The sequence below is a fragment of the Carcharhinus amblyrhynchos genome, chromosome 19 (genome assembly GCF_965287045.1).
Source record: "Carcharhinus amblyrhynchos chromosome 19, sCarAmb.v2.hapA, whole genome shotgun sequence".
In the NCBI taxonomy this organism is placed as follows: Eukaryota; Metazoa; Chordata; class Chondrichthyes; order Carcharhiniformes; family Carcharhinidae; genus Carcharhinus; species Carcharhinus amblyrhynchos.
In genome coordinates, this window is record NC_137342.1 from 25,880,510 (window position 1) to 25,904,450 (window position 23,941).

The window sequence follows — 23,941 nt, forward strand, 5'->3', positions numbered from 1 at the left end:
TCTACAATGCAGAACGAGGCCATTCAGCCCATCTAGTCTGCACCGACTCTCTGAAGCATCTTACCCTGACCCTGTAATTCCACATATTTAACCCGCTAATTCCACTAACCTAAACATCTTGGTACACTAATGGACAATTTAGTATGGCCAATCCACCTAATCTGCCCATCTTTGGATTGTGGGAGGAAACCGGAGCACCCAAAGGAAACCCACACAGACACGGGGAGAATGTGCAAACTCCACACTGACAGTCACCCAAGGCCAGAATTGAACCTGGGTCCCTGGCGCTGTAAGGCAGCAGTGTTAACCGCTGTGCCACCATGCCACCCGTCTTCTTTAGCAACTAACCTGCTGGCTGCCATTGGCATGCAAAGGCTTCAGCTTACATCACATTTCACCAATCAGCTGCCTGTTATTCTTTGCAATTTGCTGCCTCAATGCTAATGAGGCTCAAGATCCAAAATAGCTTGTGCCTCACCATGCAGATCCAGGGAATGCTGCCAAATTTCTAGGCCCACACCTTGGCTCCCAACTTACGTTGCTGTAGCATACAACAACAGTGCACCAAAATGCTTTGACCCTAAAGTTGTTTTCATAATAAAACTGAAGGGTGCTGAATAATAGAAATTCAGTGCATTAGTTAACTACATACCAAGAACTTGCTGGGATATTCAGCTGCCACATGGCTTGCGATAGCGCCAGGAAAACACTGGAAGAAGCAATCATAAAGAAGTTTGCATTAAATCTCAACTGAAATCACCAAAAAACTGAAGTTCAGAAGTGCTTTATCCCATTTTAAAATTGGCCAGTTAAGAAAAGTGACCATTTTTATTGAAAGAAGTTGAACCTCCTCATGCAAAGAAGTTTGAGATTGAGAGAAGTGGGGAGTTGAACAGGGTTTAAAGTTTTAAAGTTTACTTATTAGTTGGTGTCATAAATAGGCTTATATTAACACTGCTGTGAAGTCACTGTGAAAATCCCTTCGTCGCCACACTCCAGTGCGTAAGGGAGAATTAAGCATGGCCAATGCACCTAACCAGCACATTTTTTGGACTGTGGGAGGAAACTGGAACACACGGAGGAAACCCACACAGACACAGGGAGAACAAGCAGACTCCGCACAGACAGTGACCCAAGCCAGAAAATGAACTTGGGTCCCCAGTGCTGTGAGGTAGCAGTGCTAACCACTGTGACACCATGCATTCCTGCATGGAATTCACTTCATGGCACTAATCTTCCACTTTAATGTTGTACGTAAAACCTCATTCTGAAAGGCTTTCTTTTTACTTTGAAGAGACTTTAATAAACTTTGAACATTTGAAGAAATATATCTTCATCACAGATATATGAGAAGCAGGAAAACTTTACAAGTGGAATTTGATTCCTTTGAGAAATAAGAAACATAATCAATGATAGTTGCTTTCAATGGATATAATGTGAAGGAGCTGAACAGATTTTTTTAAAGCCAAGTGAAGCTTCTTCATTGCACCAATCAATACATAAAATGGGAGTATATGAAAATAGTGCAGGTCTCTGTTGGAGCTTGAAGCATTGCTGGAGTGAAATAGCTATCTTCCTGAGCTGCCAGGCCAAGATGAAACCAAAATAATTTGGGAAAACATGAAAAACCAGTCTAAGAGTCTAAAAAGGAACCCTCCACATTTTGGCCCAAGTGATGACTACAACAAAAGTGGACTTGGACATTCTATGCCAGGTCCCACTTTGTGGGGAACAACACAATACAATACCTTGTAGTCAACTGGCTAGCTTACAAATGTATCTGGATGAAAATGCAGAGGAAACCCTAGACTGTGCACAAATATAAAATCTGATCACACCAGTTTTCAGTCAACACTTCTGTAAAGCAATGCATTTTACCTAGGGATGAAGATCTTTACATTCATCCAATATTTTACCTAACTATCCCCTCCAATTTAAAACATATGTCAGACAATTCCTAGAACAGAGTACGCACCCCGGACATTCTCTCTTCCACTTTCTGCCGTTGGGAAAATGATACAAAGGTCTGAGGTCACGTACCAACCAACGCAAGAACAGCTTCTTCCCTGCTGCCATCAGACTTTTGAACGGACCTACCATATATTGAGCTGATCTTTCCCTGCACCCTAGCTACAACTGTAACACTACATTCTGCACTCTCCTCTGTGAATGCTATGCTTTGTCTATATAGCGCACAAGAAACAATACTTTTCACTGTATACTAATACATGTGACAATAATAAATCAAATCACTGAGCTGATCGTGTATTATTGCATCCACTTCAAAGGAATGTCACACTAACCAATTTGAAAGTAGTGTCAACCCTTTTAAGATGTTATCGTATAATATCAATTACATATGAATCATGTCCTTTCTCTTAATTGAGTTAATAGCGTAATGGCTGATGAAAAGATAAGCAAATATAAATATCTAGGTTAATTTATTCAACAGAAAAATAGCTTGATTGAACAAAGTCTGATACAATTGTTACAATCTTACAGCTTTAAGAGCTGGATTTAAAATAAAAAACTGCTTGTTCAAAATCAATTCCAAATTTCACAATACTATTCAGTTAATTATGACAACACAAAATTCATGCAAACCATTATCAAATTTTAGATGAACTTACTGCAGCCAAAATCCAAAAGAATGTCACAGATAGGTAGGGTCCAGGAACCAAAGCACCCATATTCAGGGCAATAATTCCACCAAAAACTGCACAAATTGCCACAATCACTTCAACTACCTGCAGACATTCAAAGAAAGTGTGACATAGTTTTCATAGTTAATGCATGATTTCATTGGCAATTCCAGCATTATTTAGAGTGCCATGCAATTTCTATTTATTTATTTGTATCACAAGTACGCTTACATTAACACTGCAATGAAGTTACTGTGAAAATCCCCTAGTCACTGCCTATTCGGGTACACAGAGAGAATTTAGCATGGCCAATGCACTTAACCAGCACATCTTTGGACTGTGGGAGGAAACTGAAGCACCCTGAGGGAACCCACGCAGGCATGGGGAGAACGTGCAAACTTTGCACAAACAGTAACCCAAGCCAGAATCGAATCTGGGTCCCTGGCACTATGAGGCAGCAGAGCTAACCAATGTGACACTGTGCCGCCCCCAAGCTGGCTCTAATAGAAGCAATAGTGCTGAAGACTGAAATCTCTGCATATTATCATTTGCATAGCACAGATATTAATAGTTAACAACTGAATTTGTCATCATGTTTTGTGTCAATCACATACTGGTGTAGCACCTTGGAGCATTTCTGCAAATTAATCAGCTAGCATCAGAAATCAACAATTATCTAATCTTTTACCTAAATAGTCCCTCCAACAGACAATGCCTGTGCTGAGTTCATCCAGCATAAATGTAACCAGCTCAAATGAGTTTCATTCTGAGACGAATTTGAAAGAAGTGTAAATTCTTTACAAGGTTACCAGCCCCATTCCCACAGCATATGAGAAGAATATTAATCTGGTAAATGGATAATTGAAGAAGTTAAAGACTCTTATAAGAACATAAGTTCTTCTCCTTATGGAGGTATTATAGTCATGACTTAAACAGGGCAGTTCCTTTCCAATTACAAATAGCTCAGATCAAGACAGCAGTATGCAAAGGATAGCAATAGGTATGAGAGGTTTCCGGTTTTGAGAAGATATGAGGCATTGGACTCAAGGTGCACATTACCTCTTAAGATGTTCTAATGTCACTTTTTAAAAAGTGAATATCGAGGAACAATAATGACAAAAATGGGAAGGACATAGATTTTTCAAATTCTGCTTCCCTGCAGTGATTCACAGTAGACCACATCCTAACACACGAGGGGTATATAAAATGTGGGAATGGATGGAATTAATTGCAGGTGGGTAATTATGATGGGGGCAGGGTCTTCCATTTAAGACAGAGCAAGGGGGATTTTATTTTTCTCGCAGCAGGTTGTTGGCTTTGAAATTCTCTTCCACCGGATAGCAATGGAGGCTGAGTCATTGAATATGTTCAATGCTGAGTAAGACACATTTTTGGTTGACAGAATTCAAGGATCATGGGATTCAGGAAAGATAGTGGCACTCGAGCCATTATATTATTGAATGGTGGTAGAACAGGATCGATGCACCAAATAGCCTACTCCTGGCCTTGTTGCTTATGGCCTTATTGTAAGGTGAAACCTTATGTGGAATATAAACACCAACATAAACCTGTTGGACTGAGATGTTGATTCTAAGTAATACAATGGTTTAAGAACGTTAAGACCGATAGTAACTAATAATAGCTGTATATTAGTAAATGGTTCCTTTAGAAACCTTCAGATCTAAACTCAAATCTTTGCTTATCTTGTCTTCTTTTCCCATCTTCTAAGAACAGGTATGACAGCACACTTTGCTGTTACTTAATGTTTCAAGTAGTTCTGCTAAGAACTCATATCACCAATGAGACAAAAGATTTTTAAAAATATGTTGGCGACATATTTTTAAACCCACTGACTGATTTCTCATCATTGATTATTCCTAAATTCAGATTTTCTAAATAACTGACTCTCCTTCAGGCACCATGCTCTGAGAAGTTACTGGCAGTTACAGACTTCCATTGGATTGTTTGTACAATGGTGTGCCACTGCCTTACGTAGCTGACCAGAAAAACCCTCCTGTTCTTTACTGCTTATCATCAGGCATTTTGGAAGGATTTACAGGTTGACAACCAACTTCTTCGACCATGTTAGGCACATCTCTTCCATAGCCATTAAGCCATCAGTGGGACTTGTATTCAGAATCTCAGGCGTAGAGGGAGTGTGGCACTACCACTGCACCACTTCACCTCCCTCCATTTAAAATTAATATAAGCAATCAATGTGGAGCATTATAGATCTTATACAATAGTTACTTACTGAATAGGACTTGAGAGTTCGAGACGGAAATTTTATGTGGCACAATAAAGCCGTTTCATCATATGACAGGACCTATAAATTAATTTGACAAAGGTAAACCAGCCTAAAGTTAAAGCACAAGTTAATTACATCTAAAGATAAAACACTGAGATCTCAGAAAATTCTTACTGTTACTCTAGTGCAAAGTAGCATCTTTACCCTCATATCACTGTATGCAGTATTTTATTTAATAGTGTCAAAAATAGGCTTACGTTAACACTACAATGAATATGAAAATCCCCTAGTCGCCACACTCTGGTGCCTGTTCGGGTACACTGGAGGAGAATTTAGCATGGCCAATGCACCTAACCCGCACATCATTCGGACTGTGGGAGGAAACCAGAGCAACTGGAGGAAACCCACACAGACACGGGGAGAATGTGCAGACTCCACACAGGCAGTGATCCAAGCTGGGAATTGAACCCGGGTCCCTGGCACTGTAAGGCAGCAGCACTACCACTGTGTCACCCTAAATAACAATGAATATCTTTAAAATCTATTACGAGTTTAATACACATAAATAGGCTTCAATTTCACATATTATTATCAATAAAAGGACGGCAGACATGGTTTAAGTTAGCTGCGACAATCTGAAAAATTCACTATGCTCTAATTCTTAAATTGAAAGTCACTATTCCATCTTTAGTAATCTCAAAGTTGGCAACTGGAAGACTTACTTTCTTTCTCTTACAGCAGTCAGTGTCAGATCTTGCCGATAAGATGACTTTACTGGCCATGAGTATTTCCAGGAGTACGAGTAAAACCAGGTTAAAGTTTATCTGTGAAAGAAAATAAATTGTAAAATATATATGCAATAAATTAACTCAGTTAAACTTTGACTTGTTTGGGTTTTAGCCCAAGTGCTTAGCAACGAATCCTCATGTAACTGATTAAAGCTTTCATTTTTCAAATGATTTGAAATCTTGGGCCAACAGTTGCATGGGTAAGATGGGTATGGAGGAATATGGGCCAAACACGGGCAATTGGCACTAGCTTAATAGTTAAAAAAAGGGCAGCATGGACAGGTTGGGTCGAAGTGCCTTTTTCTATGCTGTAAACCTCTATGACTCTATGATTTGCATCCTCCATATACAACCAAGTTTGACAGATTCTGGGCCACATGCCATGTACACACACAATAATAACACAGATTGTAAATTACATTTCTGTCCTATTTCAACGCTATACCTGAAGCTAAATTTAGTCCAGCCAAACGACTTTACATTACCAAAAGTGATAACCCTGCTGCAATAAATGGGTGAAATTTTTGTGGGTTCCATTTTTATTCTAAAGTAAATCTCATCTTCATTTTGCATTCTTCAACAAACCAATGAGCATTAGGAGGAATGATGCTGTAACACAAGTCAACATTGTGCCATAATTGATCTGTCAAAGATACTGGTTTGGATTTCATGATCACAGCAATAACCTTCAGTAAATGTGAATATAATTACATCTGGCAACATTGCAATATGGCAGTACGGTGGTACAGTGGTTAGCACTGCTACCTCACAGCGCCAGGGACCTGGGTTCAATTCCAGCTTTGAGTGACTGTCTGTGTGGAGTTTGCACGTTCTCCCCGCGTTTGCATGGGTTTCATCTGAGTGCTCCAATTTCCTCCCACAGTCCAAAGATGTGCAGATTAAGTGGACTGGCCCTGCTAAATTGCTCCCTAGTGTCCCAACATGTGTAGGTGAGGGAGATTAGAGGGGTAGATACTTGGGGTTACAGGGATAGGGCAGGGAGTGGGCCTGGGTAAGATGCTCTGACAGACAGTCAGTGCAGACCCAATGGGCCGAATGGTCGTCTTCTGCATTGCAGGGATTGTAAGATCATAAGTTGAAGCTGACTGAGAAATGTTCAGGGAGCTGCAATAAGGATAAGAATAGACCATTCTGCACCTCGGAAGGGAATGGTCTTTAACCTGTCCCCTTATTTTAGTTCCTGAAAAGCTGGGTCAGTTATGTGGTTATCAAATCCTGAATCACTGGTTTGCTTTGGGTCTTCAGACCAAAGTAAATTAATAACTGGCAGATTTCCTAAATTGTTCTGCACTAGAAATATCTTACAATAACGTAGAGCTCACTTAACATCCACACAGGAGAAGCAATTGTTCCAGTCCTGTCTTGCATGGTATCAGATAACATTTGGAACAACAGTTTCTTGGCTCGAGTGAAACTGAGAAGCAACCTTGCGTAAAAAAAACCATGAATGAGTCCTTAAGACTATCTTGCCAGAACCTCAGATTAACCCACAAGCAGCCTACAATAAGAGCCTGCAGTCCACTAATTTCTGCAAGCCAAAACTAATGCTGGCCAGTGTAAGTTCCCACTTAAAATGTGAAATTTGGATCAAGTGCTATGGAAGCTGCGTGCTGAGTAGGGTACCCGGTGCATCTGGCCACATCTGGCATCATGCCCCTCGCTGGGCAGGGTATTCACTCTGGCATGCCGTGTCTTTGTTGAAAGCTTCCCAAATGGATGAATCATGAAATCAAACAACTGTACTGGCCGATATGACACAAGATTTATAAGATTATACCGCTCAGTCAATTCAAGTTTTGCTTGTCACTCAACCAAAGAACATTCGTAAAAAGTCCATTTCTATAGAATTAGTTGCAGGACCAGGCACACAATGTGAAGGTGAGTTAATCTCCACTAACATCAGTTATTTTAAGGTCACTGGGAAAACAGAAATTTTTTTTTGAGGTGTTGTGGTGAGCTGCTGAATTTAGCAGGTAGTGAGTGTCTTTGTGAGTTCAGAGGGAGGATAGAGGAGTTGCTGAGCTGCCCGTACAAAGGCTCCCACAGATATGGGAGCTGTAATTGCAGCATCTCAGACGATGCACCATATCAGATGGAGATGGAGCAGAGACTGTGGAAAAGGGAATCTTTGCACAATGTCCTTTGCCAAGTTGGTACTGGAATTCACCACGATGCATGACAGTGACAGGAGGCTGTTTGGCAGGCTAGACAATAAATCTAGCATCTCCATGTACATCCTCAACAGTATTCTCCTGAATGTCGCTCCATCTTCTGATCTCTCTACCAGAACTTATCTGCGACCCCACTTTTTAGGGTGCTGCCTGGCGCATGAACCATCCTTTCCCCTGACCTGGCTCCAGCCCATTTGGAATACGGTGAGCAATTTTGGGCCCTGTATTTAAGGAAGGATGTGCTAGCTTTGGAGAGGGGGCAGAGGGGGTTCACAAGAATGATGCCCGGAATGAAAGGCTTAAGATATGAGAAGTGTCTGAGGACTCGGGGTCTGTACTCAATGGAGTTTAGAAGGATGAGAGGGGACCTCACTTAAACTCACAGAATACCTAAAGGCCTGTAGAGAGTGGATGTGGAATATAGAAGAGACTGGGATCCGAGAGAACAGCTTCAGAATAAAGGGTCAACCCGTTAGAACTGAGATGAAGAAGAATTTCTTTAGCTGGAAGATGGTGAATATATGGATTTCAGGCTGTGGAGGCTAAGTCATTGAGTATATTTAAGACAGAGACAGATACATTTCTTGAATGGTAAGGGGATCAAAGGTTATGAGGAAAAGGTGGGAGAATGGGGTTGACAAATATATCATATGATCAAATGGCAAAGCAAACTCGATGGGCCATAATGGCCTAATTCTGCTACAATGTCTTATGGACTTTATGCGTGATGATTACCAAATGCACATCTGTACCTCACATTTACAGAAAGACATACAGATTTCTCCCTTTGGAAGTGTTTTAACACACAAGGAGGTTCATTTCAAAGACTTGCCTCCAAAAAGACCTGGTGACACAAACAAGACCCACGAATGCCTGACTGAGCCTATTGTTGGATGCTTTCCTATTTCCAATATGCCAAGAGTTCACTGGGAATGCATGGAAAAAGACATGCCTGGTGAACAACAGCCAGCATTGTCTGATTGCCCATACCTACATAATATCGAGAGATAAACTGTCATATTTGCTCCGGGAGCTGTCCACCAAAATTTCTATTCTAACCTTTAATATACCTTCTGCCTGATATGCATGGAACTGGTCACTGGGTATTTTGATGTCTTATGCTGCAAGAACAGCTGCAGCACACCCTGGATTAGTGGTAGAATCGGTCAGTTGTGGCCTGAAAACTGCTTCCACTCCATTCTTCTAGCAGACACATTTTAAGCTCAGAAGCTCATAGTTTTTTCTGCCTTGACACTAAGTTGCATCTACCCTGGGCACGTCTGCAGAGATCTAATTTCACTATCCATGTTTCGCAGTAATATGTCACTGCTTCACGTCAAATCTTCCAATATTACTATTTCATGACACAATGCTCTGCCACTGACTGGCAAGAGGGCCACAGTCAGAACTTTGACCTGCAGGGTCCTTGGAAATAAGAGCTATAAAAATGTCAAGACACAAAGCAGTGCACTAATACGTAAAGCAGTTCTGGAAAAACTGCCCAAATTACACAAACACAGCAGACCTACATAGCCTATGCTACCAGCTACAGACATCTCATGGCCCAACACAAGGAGGTGGTGGACCAACTGCACCCTCAGGCAATCTGCCACCCACCACATTTCTTTCTCCCACTGGTCAACGTGCTAGCTAATCAAAGACTTGCACTGGAATCTCTCAAGAGTAGGATAGACTGGGATAATGGATGTCAAACTTTTAAAAAAATGATATACATCCCATGGTATCATGGAGGATATGATTGACTTTATTTCAGTTGTGCTCTGAGCGCAACACAGTGATGGAAATCCATATAAAGACAGTGCAACTAAGTTAATGTCACATCTCTTGCTTGTCAATCAGAAGTCTGGCACATCTGTACAGTCTTGAGGGAGTTTCACACTGTTGGAGGAGCCAGTGAGTCAGAACACTTCCTCCTCATTTCAATCATAGAATCTACAATGCAGAAGGAGGCCATTTGGCCCATCAACAATCCCACCCAAGTCCTATCCCCATAACCCCACATATTTACCCTCCTAGTCACCCTGACATCAAGGGGCAATTCATTATGGCCAATCAATCTAACCCATACATCTTCGGACTGTAAGAGGAAACCGGAGCACCCAGAGGAAACTGATGCAGACACAGGGAGAACGTGCAAACTCACAAAGACAGTGACCCACGCTGGGAATCAAATCCAGGTCCTTGGCACGGTGAAGCTACAGTGCTAAACACTGTGCCACCCATATAACATTCCTATAATGCTTGGGTCAGAAAACTGGCATCGACCAACTTGACCATCTCTGCTCGGGTATTTTTAATGCTATCTCCATTCACATTGTCTGCATCTTTAAGACTTGATTAGCTGTAAAGACTCACATTCTAATCAGTATTCTGTAAACTGAGTGTGTCTTTATGTGTTCTGTTTGTGATCAGAACTCCCCATTCATCTGACGAAGGAGCAGCACTCCAAAAGCCAGTGGCATTTGCTACCAAATAAACCTGTTGGACTTTAACCTGGTGTTGTGAGACTTCTTACAGGTATTTTTTAACACGACTCCAGAATAGAGATCTCATCCCTGCTTTACAGCGGAGAACCCTCAGCACCTCTAAGCACAAAGTCTCGAGGGAAGCACATTCAGGAAGTCAATCGTGTTTCTGTCCTTCCTTGTTTCCATTTTTGACAGTTACTACCAAGGCTAAGTTGCATGTGTATAGAATCATAGAATCCTACAGTGCAGAAGGAGGTCATTTGGCCCATCGAGTCTGCACCAACTGCAATCCCACCCAGACCCCATCTCCATAACCCCATGCATTTATCCTAGCTAATTCCCCTGACACTATGGGGAAATTTAGCACGGCCAATCCATCTAACCAGCACATCTTTGGACTGTGGGAGGAAATCGGAGCACCGGAGGAAACCCACGCAGACAAAGGGAGAATGTGCAGACTCGACACAGACAGTGACCCAAGCCAGGAATTGAACCCAGGTCCCTGGTGCTGTGAGGCAGCAGCGCTAACCACTGTGCCACCCATGATTATGAAAGTGAGCTGACCTGCCAAACATCACATCAGCTTTCTCCACTGCTTGTGTACGAGCTGTTGCAATCTGTGGGCTGAAGGGCTTGTATTGTGCTGTAGTTTTTCTATGAAATAGGGTCATCTACGTGATTAGAAATTGTTTCGATCCTGAAGTTTCCCCATTTACAATTTGCTTTTTGTCAAGACAATTCTAGGAACCTTGTATCAAATTTGCATGAATGACTTTCATTGTGGCCTGTGCCAGTGGAGTCTATTTTGTGTCAGTACTTTGCTGTATAGTCTGAGCTTGGTTCTGTTACGTCTGTGTTTTCAAGTGGGAGAATGTGCATGCACATGAAGATAGAGGGAGAACAAATTACCTCGGTCAGTAATAGTCCTACAAACTGAAAATAGATCCTTTGAGCACAAGGAGCTGTGTGTGAACTGAAGAAACTCGAACAATATATGTATGCAGTTTGAGCAGTGAACCTTGATTGAAACAGCCCTATTTATACTAACTGGAGATAAACTACATAGATGCTTTCAATTGCACAGTGTTTTTAGAGCAGCTTTGAAGGCAATGCAAGAAGTTTTGACATGTGTACACTTTACTGAGGGTGCCCCTGTCATGCGTGTTTCAGCTGCCTGCTAATTCACTCACTTTTCAAATTTTCTTTTCAGTTGGGATATGTTTGGTTTAAATTTGATCTGAAATACAGGGCAGGATACTCCAGCCTCAGCAGGTGACCCACAGGAATCCTGATGCCCCACAGAATGGGACATCAACCAACCCCTCAATGGAGGGGCATCCTTCTCCTCCCCCCTCCCACCACCAACACCCCACATCACGCAGGCATGAGGGTGATGTAACCCAACCCCCCCCCCCAATAAACTCTCTCAGAACACCCATGCAGGTCCCCCTTCCCCTCAGGTTCCATGTCTCCTGGTCACCTGGCAGCCTTTAATATCATTGCAGCACTCCATTCTGCTACAGGGATTTTCCTTTCAGAAGCTGCAGGTGTAAGCAAAGCCTTTTGAAGTTCTCTGACAGAGAGAAGATGTCAGTTTCCCCAGGGGAGGGGGTCCACTCTGTGCGCTCAACCCCAATGTATTCACTCAGCTTTGATTTGAAGTCTCTGAGGCTTCCCAGCAAGCTGAAACCTTTATTCTATGGGAAACGTTTGCTATCTGTCAATTTCAACATGCATTGTTTTGAAAGAGACCTCCCCTGGCAACTTGATGGTTTGCTACTCACACTCCAGTCAGCTGTGTTTATTTACATTTCCCTTCACGCTTAAATGCATCTCAAGTACCTCCATTGATCCTAACTGCAACGTTTGCAAACATTCTAAGCTTTATCTGGCAGTGGCTTCTTCTAAATGAATGAGTGATTTAAGTTTCTCCTTTGCAAACCACTCTTTCCTTTGGTGAGGGGTTAATGGTGCTCCACTGATCTTGGCGGTGGGTGGGGTGGTGCGGTGGTGAGTCAGCATTTCATTTTTGGGGGGGCATGGGGGCTTGTCTCTGAACGCAGATCAGGGGCATTCTTTAAAAATGGCACCCTGCTCTCTGAACAGCAGGACTGGCTGGCATGTTCCCTGAGATGATCTCAATAGCACCTTTCAGGCGGGTAAATCCCGCTTGACAGACGCCGCCAACATGAGTGAGAAGCAATGTTTTCCTGACGACTTGACCTCTTAGCCTGAAAATAGGAGAATTCTGCCCATGGGGCTACTGCCTGGTGAATCCCGTCTGTATTACACTTTTTACAAAGAAATAATGTGGATTATTGTCTTTATAAAGAAACATATAATAAATACTGTTCTGAACAGAGATGTCAATATACAATCAACGCACAAGTCAAAAGACTTTGAACAGACAGGATTTTCATTTGCTAACCACGGCCATTTTGATTTCTAGTGACAGCATTTAAAGTTTAGGTGGTTCAGTTGGGGAACTGGAATTTCCAACAACACAAAAAGAATAATTAGATCTTTTATTGTGTAGTACAGTGTTTGTAACAGCGACACAGGCTCCACAGAGATCAGAGCACTGTTTTGAAAGGGCACCCCGATCTGCATTTAAACAAAACTCCCCTGAACCTCTCAGACACAGGGAACCCCTCCTCAACCCCCTGGGCAACCACCTTCCCCCCACAAGTGCCAGAGCAAACCCCCTCCCCCAACACTAGCACAGGGCAACACCCCTTCCCCCAACACAAGAACTGGGGGAAAAAAAACCCTCCCCCCCCAAAACAAGCACCAGGGCAACCCCCCCTTCCCCCAACACAAGCACCGGGGCAACACCCCCCTCCCCCCAACACAAGCACCGGGCAACCCCCACCCCCCCCACTCTTCCCCACACAAGCACCAGTGTAAATCCACCCACCCCGCCAACACAAGCACTGAGGCAACCCACTCCGCCAACATAAGCATCGGGGCAAATACAACACCCCCTTTGCAACATAAGCACCAGGGCAATCCTGCCCCCACCAACACAAGCAACAGGACAAACACTGTGGCAACTGCAACCCCCCTTCAACACAAGCACTGGAGCAACCCTCCTCCCACACAACACAAGCACCAGGGCAACATCTGCATGATCAGTAAAAACCATTGATCTGTCAATCAAATTAGAGTTAATAGGCCTGGGTTGAAATTGAATGGAAACAAAGATTTCCAGTGGGTTAGAAGGTATTTAAAAGACTCTATGCTTTCTAGGAAGGCTCAGAGACTTTGGATTAAAAACTGTGTGAATAAGATGTTGCTGAGTGAATAGCTGTGGAGAAGGAAACCTCCGCCAGTGAAAGTCACATCTCTTCTCTGTCAGAGGACTTCAAAAGCATCTGCTCATACCTGCAGCTTTTGAGAAAGGGAAATCCCTGATGCCGAATGGAGTACTGCTGCGATTTACTAGGAGGCATGGAGATTAAAGTGACCAGACCGCTTCAAAGCTCTCACAGATAACAGGCTGGAATGAAGATGTTGAACAGAGAGCAGCTTGAAATCACCACGCCAGAACTGATCATCAGGTCTGACAGCATTAGAAAGGATAATCCAGCCATGGGAACCCCTTTGCAAGAGACAGTGCTGAGACCAACCCCTTGCCCTCAACCTGAGCCAACCCAAACCCTGTGACCATTGGGGATCCTTCCCTCTGCAGCCTGACAGTGACAGAGGGGCAAAGGGCCACTGTGCCCAGCTCCTTGACCCCCTCAGGGTCCAGTATGCCTGGTCTATATTGGTCACTATCAGCACCAAAGCCCACTCAGTGCACCACCCACTGGGGAGAAGGTTGCATGGCGGGACGTGACTGAATGGGCTGTCTAATTGTATTACAAATAACGGGTTTGCATAACTTTTAGCCAATTAGGTCTAGAAGGGCAGGTCAGGTGAATCCAAATTGGCTTCACACCTGGCGGAAATCCCGATTTTGCTGATGTCCCATTCAGCGGGGCATTGGGATTCCCGCAGGCCATCTTACATGGCTGGCGAATCTCATTCAGGGGATTAATTATTTTGCTCCTTGCCTCATATTATTAAATTGTTTACCATTGATTTCTTTGCTAGATATTAAAGTATACACATACTCAATATAGAATATTCCAGCTGCTGACTTTTAACAGTAAGACTTTCGCAACAATTTTCTCTTGTGGACATCATCAAGGAAATAGCAGTCACTGACAATCCCTATAAATACAAAGCATGGACAAATGCAGAATGAATTTTTCTATGTGATACATTCAAAGAGCATATTTGGACAGCACGGTGGTTAGTACTGATGTCTCTCAGTGCCAGGGATCAGGGATCAATTCCAACCTCTAGTAACTGTGTGTGGTTTTTGCATGTTCTCCCTGTGTCTACATGGGTTTCCTCTGGGTGCTCTGCTTTCCTCCCACAGTCCAAAGCTGTGCGGGTTAGGCTGATTCGCCATGCAATTTAGCAATTTAGCCCCTTACCGTCAGGGGGATAGTATGGTAAATACATGGGGTTATGGGAATAGGATCTGGGTGGGATTGTTGCTGGTGCAGGTTTGATGGGCCGAATGGCCTCTTTCTGTACTGTAGGGATTCTATGATGCTAAATATTACAGATAGTCAAACACACAGGATAAAACATCAAATCATAAAATGAATGTTATGAACCTTAATTAGTTAACATCCTTTAACTTCTGATTTGACACTATTGTCCAATCGTGGCTGCATGCCAATGATTTTCCCAGTTTTTAAAAATAAAAAATTACATGAACGACGATACATGCTGTAACATGAAGTAAAAGATAAGCTTACGTTTAATGCAGCTGGATTGAGAACGAGCTTGCACCCATACCAGATCATGCAAGTTGTTGTGATAGCAAACGTTGAGATAAACAGAAGCTGGAAGTGTGGCATCTAAAGAAAATAATCTTTTTTAGATTCTACAATTGTACTCATTAAGCGATACAAAAATATAAGTGATGAAACGTAATTCATAATGTTGTACCTACTGCATTAACTCTTCTTTTAGCTACAGCAAAACTCACAACCGCTGCAGGGATACACTGGGAGGAAAAAAAAAATTTAAAAACTAATTTTAAGATAAAATAAGTTAACATTTCAACCATCAGCAATACATTTGCAAAAAATGCCTGTACAAAAACAAACTCAAACAGAATAATTATTTTGTCAATATTTTGTTGCAATGCTGTATTTGGAAAATAATCCAATCATTTATTTGTATTGGAATCATAGAATCCCTACTGTGCAGAAAGAGGTCATTGGCCCATCAGATCTACACCAACTCTTAGACAGAGCATCTTACCCAAGCCCTATCCCTGTAACCCCACGTATGTACCCCACTAATTCTCCCCCAACCTACATATCTTTGGACAATTTATCATGGCTAATCCATCCAACCTGTACATCTTTGGACTGAGTGAGGAAACTGAAGCACCCAGGGGAAACCCATGCAGACACAGGGAGAATGTGCAAACTCTACACAAACAGTGACCCGAGGCCAGAACTGAACCCAGATACCTGGCACTAGGAGAAGATGGAACTCCAAGAACATTCTGCAGCTGGAAAATGGGCCCCCTTCAGGACACTGAATCTGGAATATCCACCTGTAGATGCTTCCCACATCCACAGTTGTGGTGTTCTGGGTTCTAGGGTTGCTGTGCCTCCAACCCCAAGCATTGTTCAGGTGAGTCCCAGCATCTGCATGCCACGTTGCTCCAAACGCGGTTCATATTGCCGTGTTTTCCTCCTGGTGCCACAAAGAACTTGGCATGGGTGATCAGGCCTTCACTGGCATTCCATTACAAGGATGCAAATGAGTTTCACACCGGCCTCCAGTAAGATTCCCAATTCAATGACACCAGCGATCAACCCAACTGTAAATTCAAGCTGGCAACAAACCGATTTCTGGGCCTCCTCCGAAAACTCTCCCTCCCGGCTGCCACTAACGGGGGTGCAGGGGAATTCCACCCGCAATCTTAAAAGTAGGAGAAATTGGCAGAGGTGCCTTAAGGTTGGCAGGAGCAGGAAAAGTAAAAAAGTCACGACGGATTTTTTTTGGAGGTGGAGAGAAGGCATGCTGTGCCACAGAAAATAGTAAACTTAATCTGAATTTCACCCATATATACCCAGAGAAGATTTTTCAATAACATTGGATAAGAAAAATTGAAAAAAATTTTAATTTCCCAGAATTAGCATTCAACATTTTGCTAAGCATAAAAATATCATAAAATAACATAAGATCAATGCCCAACAAGTAATTTGGTATAGTAATGCTAAATACCGGATGCATTTTAATTTCAACAAATAAATAACTTCAAAGAACACAAATGAATGAAATGGTTATATAGGTCATGTAGTTAAAATGCTAATTGACACAAAATACTATCTAATAATTTTGCTTGTAAAGTTTTTAAAAAATCGTAACATCTGTACAAGTTGTATTATCGACTTCACGGGATTAAAGTAACAAAGCTAAAAACAATCACATTGAAATTGTCCTTACTGAACCTGCTGCACAACGCAAGTAGTCCATTTCATCCGGAAATACATTTCCCAGATAAACTGAAAAGCCAACAACTATCAGGAGGCAACTCTGTAACACAATTTTAAAAAAATATAGCTCCTTATTACAGCACTGATATAATTCTGAAACACATTGATTGTAGATGCGAACAACGAAATATATATGAAAGGCTACATGTTGTAACTCATTGCCCTCAAATCCCAAGTAAAGCAAAAACCATTTGTCAAAATTCACATTACTAAAGATTGTGCTGAACAGAATCTTATGATTGCATTAAGACTCATTTCCCCAATTAAGAATAGTTAGTTGCTTTACGGCAAATTTTAGTGCCTAATGTGCTGTTTCTTTCATTTAACTCCAAGCAACGTAGCCTTCAAACATTTCTTATAAACCGCAATTACACTTCCCAACTTTTTTTGGCAAAGTATACATAAAATGCCAAACACACAGACAGGCATTACTTCGTGGTTGGCAAACCTTTCGAGGTCTGTTTACATTTACAAAAAAAAGGTACATTTACCCCAATCATCAGACTGTAGATCCATCCCCTGTGATGGAAACAAGTATGAAATTTTCTATCTAGCTGAAGTTCACTGGATTTAAAGTCCACGGTGTAATTTCCATTATGCTGTTTCCCCCGCTCCAGTGTGGACATCTTATCGTAGCTAAATTCTTCTTTGTAATTATCTTCCTTGGTCATTTTCCTTTCTTCAGTAAAACAGGAAAGGTATTAGCAATAGGTATGTGACAGTTTATCTCGAAAAAATAAACACTTGCTTCAGAGGAAAACTCACTACTAGTTATGGTGAGCAAAAATGCAAGCGACGGCAGACTTGGTATTGTGCAGTGAGGCACTGTACTCATGCAAAAAAAAAGCTCCAGAAGATTTTACAGTGCAGTGAGCTTCCTTTGAAAAGTTTGCTCATCAACTTTAGCTTTGGGTATAATCCATTCAAGTCCCGAACAAAGCCGCAGCTAAGAAACAGTGAATTAAGGCCAGAGGAGTGGAGTGCATCCTGAATTTCAATGAGCAGGAAAGGTTAGAGACAAGACCTCCACGAAACACATTCTACCCAACATTTTCAAAACCTTGGGAATACACAAGTTTCACACAGAAGGAAACCATATTAGGAAGGGTGTTGATGTAGCTATGTTATATGCCTCCACAGATTAAATATGACTATATTGCCTGAGAGACATGATAGCAGTTGTTTTGTTCTGTGTGCTTTGGCTACAAAATGGTCACTGATGCAAGGCACATCTTTGTTGAACACTATGGTGATTAATGCGCATAAAGAGAAAGACAAAAGCACGGTTTACTTGGGCATTTTTCACCATTTAGGAAATGTTCTCTTCAATGCTGTTCTGATAGAAAAGTATATTCCATTTCTTCTTCCCCCCCCCAACACTCCTTATTTTCTCTTTTTAAACTACTACTACTACTTCTACTGTAACAGTTAGCGCTTTGAGAGTATAGTTTTAAATAATAGAAGTATCAATAATTGCTTCTTTTTGAAGCATTTCTTGAAAACTGGGCCCAAATTACAGAAATAATTGAAACAACTTATAATACATTTTGAAACTACTATTAGATCTACTTTTGAGGAATAAAGTAGTTCAAGTGGGTTGTCACAATGGGAGAGCACCTCAGCAACAATAATCATAGTAATATTAACTTCAGGTTAGTTACTTAGAAGGAGGAGTAATCTAGAATAAAAAATACTTACATGGAGAAGGCATAGGCTAGAATTCTCCGACCTTGCCTGTAGCTGTGATTCTCCAGTCCTGCTGCAGTGAATGGAGTTTTGGCTGAGCGCCAAATTTTCCTTGCTCGTTGGCGAACGAGATCGGAAAATTCACACTCCAATTTCAGTGAATTAAGGAAGGTTCTGCCCTGGGTAAATTGGAGTTAACTACTGGCAAAAATCTAATGGGGCCATTTACATTTCCTTTAAAGACAGGATGGTTAGGGTATAATTAAAACAGATTTCCACAAGAGGGAAAAGAAAGCCGCAGGTCTCTGGATGACTAAGGAGTTAGAGAATAGATAGGAAGCAGTAAAAGTAAGGTGTGTGAGAGACGTCAGCATGGTAATGCAAGGCGAATAGGATTGAATATGAAACACACAGAGAAATGAGAAAGGGAATAAAGGAAGACAAATTGACAGTATGACAATAGGCTGGCAACGAACATAAAAAGGGGTCCAAAAGTTTTCTTTCGGCATTTTAATAGTAAAAGGGCTGTGAGCGAAGCAGTGGACCAATTAGGAACCAAAATGGTTCCTAATTGGAACCAATTAGGTTCCTAATTGGAACCAACTAAATGGTTCCTAAGGTGTGGAATGAGTATTTTTCCCCATCAGTGTTTAACAAGGAGGAGGATTTTACCATAGCAATTTTGAGGTTGTCAGGATATTGGATGAGATAATAATAGATAAAGGGAAGATTAAAAAAAAACTGGTTGGCAAACTTGAAGCCAATAAGTTAGCTAGTTGGATGGGATTCTTCTTATGTTTCTCAGGAGAGAAGGATACAAAATACAGAAATGCTGGCCCAAATCTTCCAAACCTCAGAGGTGTGCAGGTTAGGTGCATTGGCCATGCCCCTTCATGTAGGTTAGTGGGATTAGTGGGGTAATCAGGGTCTCAGGGATAGGTTGGGGGCCTGAGTAAGATGCTCTGCTGGAAAGTCAGTGCAGACTCAATGGGTTGAATAGCCTCTTTCTACACTGTAGGGATTCTATGAAGTGTAATCAAGATAACGATTTTAAATTGAAGTGGAGACAGAAAAGTAAAGGAAGGGCAGAGAAAAGTTGGAGATGGATTACATGAAGGTGGGGGAGGGATGGAAATTGGAAGCAAAGTTGATGAAATTTTCCAGTTTGGTGACAGCATGAAACAGTACCACAGTAACCAATGTACCAGATAAAGAAGTGAGTGAGAGGACCTGAGTAGCATTAGAACAAAGAATCTTATCCCAAGAAAAGCAATCACAGCTAGGGCCCATAGGGATTCCCACTGCAACACCTTTATTTGGAGGAAGTGGGTGAATTTAAAGGAGCAGTTGTTAAATGTAAGAACCAAGAATTTCAACCAGGCAGAGGATGGGATTGGTTGGGCGTCCATTTGAATGGGATGGGGATGGAGAGAGATTGGACATCTATGATGTAAGGAGTTAGGGCCAGGGAACTTTTAATTTGGTGGAGGGTGTTGGAAGAGTCGTGGATGTAGATGGGAAAGACTAGACAAGGGAATAAAAAAATAAAGTTGACATAGGAAGAAATAAGTTCCATGGGACAGGAACAGGTTCAGTGGGTCTATTAGGGCAGACCTAGGAAGATAATATGGTCAGGTTCACCCTCAATGGAGTCAACGATCATGAAAATATTTGCTCCTTTGACATTGTAACTCACACCTGTACAGCCAGGGTGAACAACACATGTCTTTCTTTCATAAATGATGAATGTTCATCCAATTTCAGTACTTAAAATTTAAACACTGCCTGATATTTTTGATGCATTTAGCAAATGGGGACCCAATATAGATTACAGAGATAAATGTTAATGAATGAGTATATACTAATAGGTAAATTTAAAATGGATACATTTTAATTGACAGAATCACATCATAACTTGGAAGAACGAGATGGATTAATCTTGGATGAGTTCAGGAACAATACAAGTCTCAATGTGCCGTCACCATGTTAGCTGCCAAATAGGGTTGACTATATCCCCAAAAGATTTAGTTTTTTTAAAATTATAAGTAACCACGCATGCATCAAAGCAACATTACTACACATCTGTGTATATGAATCTATTTTGCCTGTACACTTACCTCTTTCAACAGTCAGCTCAGCATTCCTTCTAGGTGTTTTTCGAAGACTAAAAACCTTCAATCGGTTTTGCTGGCAGACTTCTGATAAATCCTCAAGTAATACAACTATTAATGTTATCTTAAGAGCAGCATCTAAAAAAAACTCAGCATTGAGCTTCCTCTCTCTCATATATTCATATCTCTGCGTATGGGTTGTTGGCTAAAGATTCAGGGGCTAACTCATGATTGCTAACTCATCCATGAAATCACCATGGGGATAAACAGTATCCATAGTTCAAATTTAAAATAAACAGATGTCTTGTTAGTTCCTGTGAATAGCTGTGGGAGACTTTCATTTTCCAACAATGCAGAATTTTGTGTAAAACCATGCTACTCTCACTGCAAAATAATTAATCAGAAACAGTTGTTCTAGGTTTAATTTACAACATGGAAGCTACACAACATGGAACTCCCAGTCCCATCATTCTACTCAATCTTGTGATGCAGCACTAACAGCACTCATTAAAAAACATTTGAATCGCTATAACTAAAATATAAATAATATGAAACAAAATGCAGGAAACACTCGGCAAGCCAGACATAATCTAATTTAAGTATGTTTATTTTGTCATTTCATTTAATCTGCTTACTGTGTTCTCCATGTAGAACAAGGATAAAAATGTTACGTATCTATTTGACTGATACCATTTAAAGTTTCAGTTCCACAGTCCTGGAATTACACTGCATATCACTATGACCATTTAGTACATTCATCTGAAATTCCTCTTCCTACTATTTTTACAGAGGTGATAATGCACACCCTCGTTAAATAATAGTGTGAAGACTACGTATGTTATAGGACTGTGCTGTGGAAATCATAAATGAGAAATACTGCTTGTCAGAAGTGAACAGCAAAACTGAATCTAGGTGCTTTACCTTTTATCATCAATCAATATGCTCATGTTCAGGGGAAATTTCATGGAGCGTCAATTTCTTATGCAGTTATACATTTGTTTTGATTTACTATTGTCACATGTATTAGTATACAGTGAAAAGTACTTGGTGACTTCTTACAAGCTGTCCCCAACCTACCCTCTAATTCTATCTTTTACTCTTGTTCTATGCTTTTAAGACTCTACTCTAATTCTTATAAACTTTCTAGCAATGCTCTAATTCAATCGTTTACAGATTTGGACACCCTGTAACGCTACATTCTGCACCCTCTCCTTTTCTTCTCTATGTATGGTGTTCTTCTCTATGCATAGCGCACAAGAACCAATATTTTTCACTGTATAGTAATATATGTGACAATAATCAAATCACTTTTTTATCATCAATCAATAGCTTCATGTTCAAGGGAAATGTCATGGAGCTTCAACTTATACAATTATACATGTGGTTGATAAAAGAGATTAAAGTATCTATAACAGCTTTATAAAGCTTTTGGATATGAAAGACAAAAACAACTGTTAATTTCCTACTAAATGTTGGTTCCCAGTACTCCAGTTGATTTCCATTTATAAGGGGATTGAAAGTCAGGAACAGGCCATTGGAGTCAACACGCAGTGACAGAACATCACATTTCTATTCTACAGCTTGAATGAATTCAGTCACCCCCATGATGAATTAAGTTTTTTTTAACTAAAGCAAACAAAATATTTTAACAAAGACCATTGTGCAGTGTTATCCCAGTGTATTACCCTAATGGAACAATTGATTTCATATATGTATCTTTTAGTGTGATTTTCTTTGCACTCTGACTTGCAACGATTTTGCTTTATTCCCTTAGTATTATTGCAACCGCTTGCTTCTCTAATCACAGCAGCTTTGCACAATAGTACATTGTTCACTCGCTTCACATAGTTGCTTGACAGCTGGTGATTTAGGACTTGCTCTGAAATAAAAAACCTGTTTGAACTCAATCATTCAAAAGCAATCACATTCTTATTGTCCCACCCAAAATAGAGTAATTACTATGAGATCTCCTGTAGCAGATAGAGAATAAAGAACTACATTTAAACCTCAAAAGATATTTTTGAAAATGCAGAAAGGTACAGGCTTTGCTAAATTTAAAGAAAATCTGTTGTGTGCTACATATTTTATTTAGTTTATTTATTAGTGTCACAAGTAGCGTTTCATTAACATTGCAAGGAAATTACTGTGAAAATCCCCAAGTCGCCACATTCCAGTGCCTGTTCAGGTAGTTCTTTTAATGGCCCAACAAGTAAAACGAACTCAAATTAACTTAGAGGGGCAGCCCCCCAAAAAGGATGGGGGGACGGCCCAAACAGAAACCAAAGTCCAAAGGAAACTTAAAACATTAAATCAAAATGTGATTGTAAGGGTCTATAACACACATCAGCCCCTGCGGTGCCCAGCGGGCACAGAAGGCATCAAATGCGCCCGTGGAGACCACATGCTCCCTCTCCAGTCACTGAGGGAGAATTTAGCTTGGCCAACGCACCTAATAATCATGTCTTTCAGACTGTGGGAAGAAACCGGAGCACCCAGAGGAAACGTTTGTAGACATGGGGAGAACATGCAGACACCACACAGCCAGTCACCTGAGGCTGGAATTGAACCTGGGTCCCTGGAACTGTGTAACAGAAGTACCACCCCTAATTCAGATATTCTTCGAGACAAACAAGAGATCAATTATGCGAAAATATTATAAACTGTACAAATGCAAATAACAATTCTGAAAAGAGCAAACCCATCTTTATTAGAACAGAATACTATGCAAGTTGTAGATTTAAAATAAATGCAGAAAATACTGGAAATGTTCACCAGGCACGGCAGCATCCAATGAACGGGGCTTGTTTCTTTCTCCGCAGATGCCGCCAGACCTGCAGAGCATTTTCTGTTTCGCCTGTACTAGAAGTGTGTTACAGGAAAAAGGTGGATTTTTAAAAATCTTGTTTTTTTTCTCGAAGGACCATTCTTTCTTGGCATTGTGGAGGCTGGCATCTGAAATAAAAAAGCATGGTCATGATAATTGCATTTCACTGGCATCTAGAGGATGGACAACTCAAAGAGGGAATTTATATATATCTCCCAAATTCAAAGAAAGCATGAGCTATGCTCATCATTGAACGGACCATGGATTGCAATTACACTCAGCACGTGGCTCCCCGGAAACATCTCCCCGGGCCCACGTTCCATTGTGATGTCAGCGACGACCAACGCCTGCGCAGAAGCGGCAATTGTTGCAATTTGGGGGCA

General features: G+C 41.2%; 1 protein-coding gene across 4 annotated transcripts in view; it reads right to left on the reverse strand.

Annotated features, from left to right (window-relative positions):
• Window positions 1-20,758, reverse strand: part of mlc1 (modulator of VRAC current 1) — a 29,615-nt gene extending 8,857 nt beyond the window's left edge. Inside the window, exons 1-9 of one of the 4 annotated variants that reach the window (XM_080207378.1) lie at window positions 17,703-18,047; window positions 17,429-17,616; window positions 16,888-16,977; window positions 15,374-15,427; window positions 15,177-15,278; window positions 5,613-5,714; window positions 4,897-4,968; window positions 2,631-2,747; window positions 653-709 (exon numbers count right to left, since the gene is read on the reverse strand). In XM_080207378.1, the coding sequence (XP_080063504.1) occupies window positions 653-709; window positions 2,631-2,747; window positions 4,897-4,968; window positions 5,613-5,714; window positions 15,177-15,278; window positions 15,374-15,427; window positions 16,888-16,977; window positions 17,429-17,616; window positions 17,703-17,772 (852 nt within the window). In that variant the 5' untranslated portion in view covers window positions 17,773-18,047. Of the gene's footprint in view, window positions 1-652; window positions 710-2,630; window positions 2,748-4,896; window positions 4,969-5,612; window positions 5,715-15,176; window positions 15,279-15,373; window positions 15,428-16,887; window positions 16,978-17,428; window positions 17,617-17,702; window positions 18,048-18,635; window positions 19,040-20,740 lie in introns of those variants that run through there. The other 3 variants (XM_080207381.1, XM_080207380.1, XM_080207377.1) reach the window with 3 other exon arrangements.
• Between the last annotated feature and the right edge of the window lie 3,183 nt (window positions 20,759-23,941).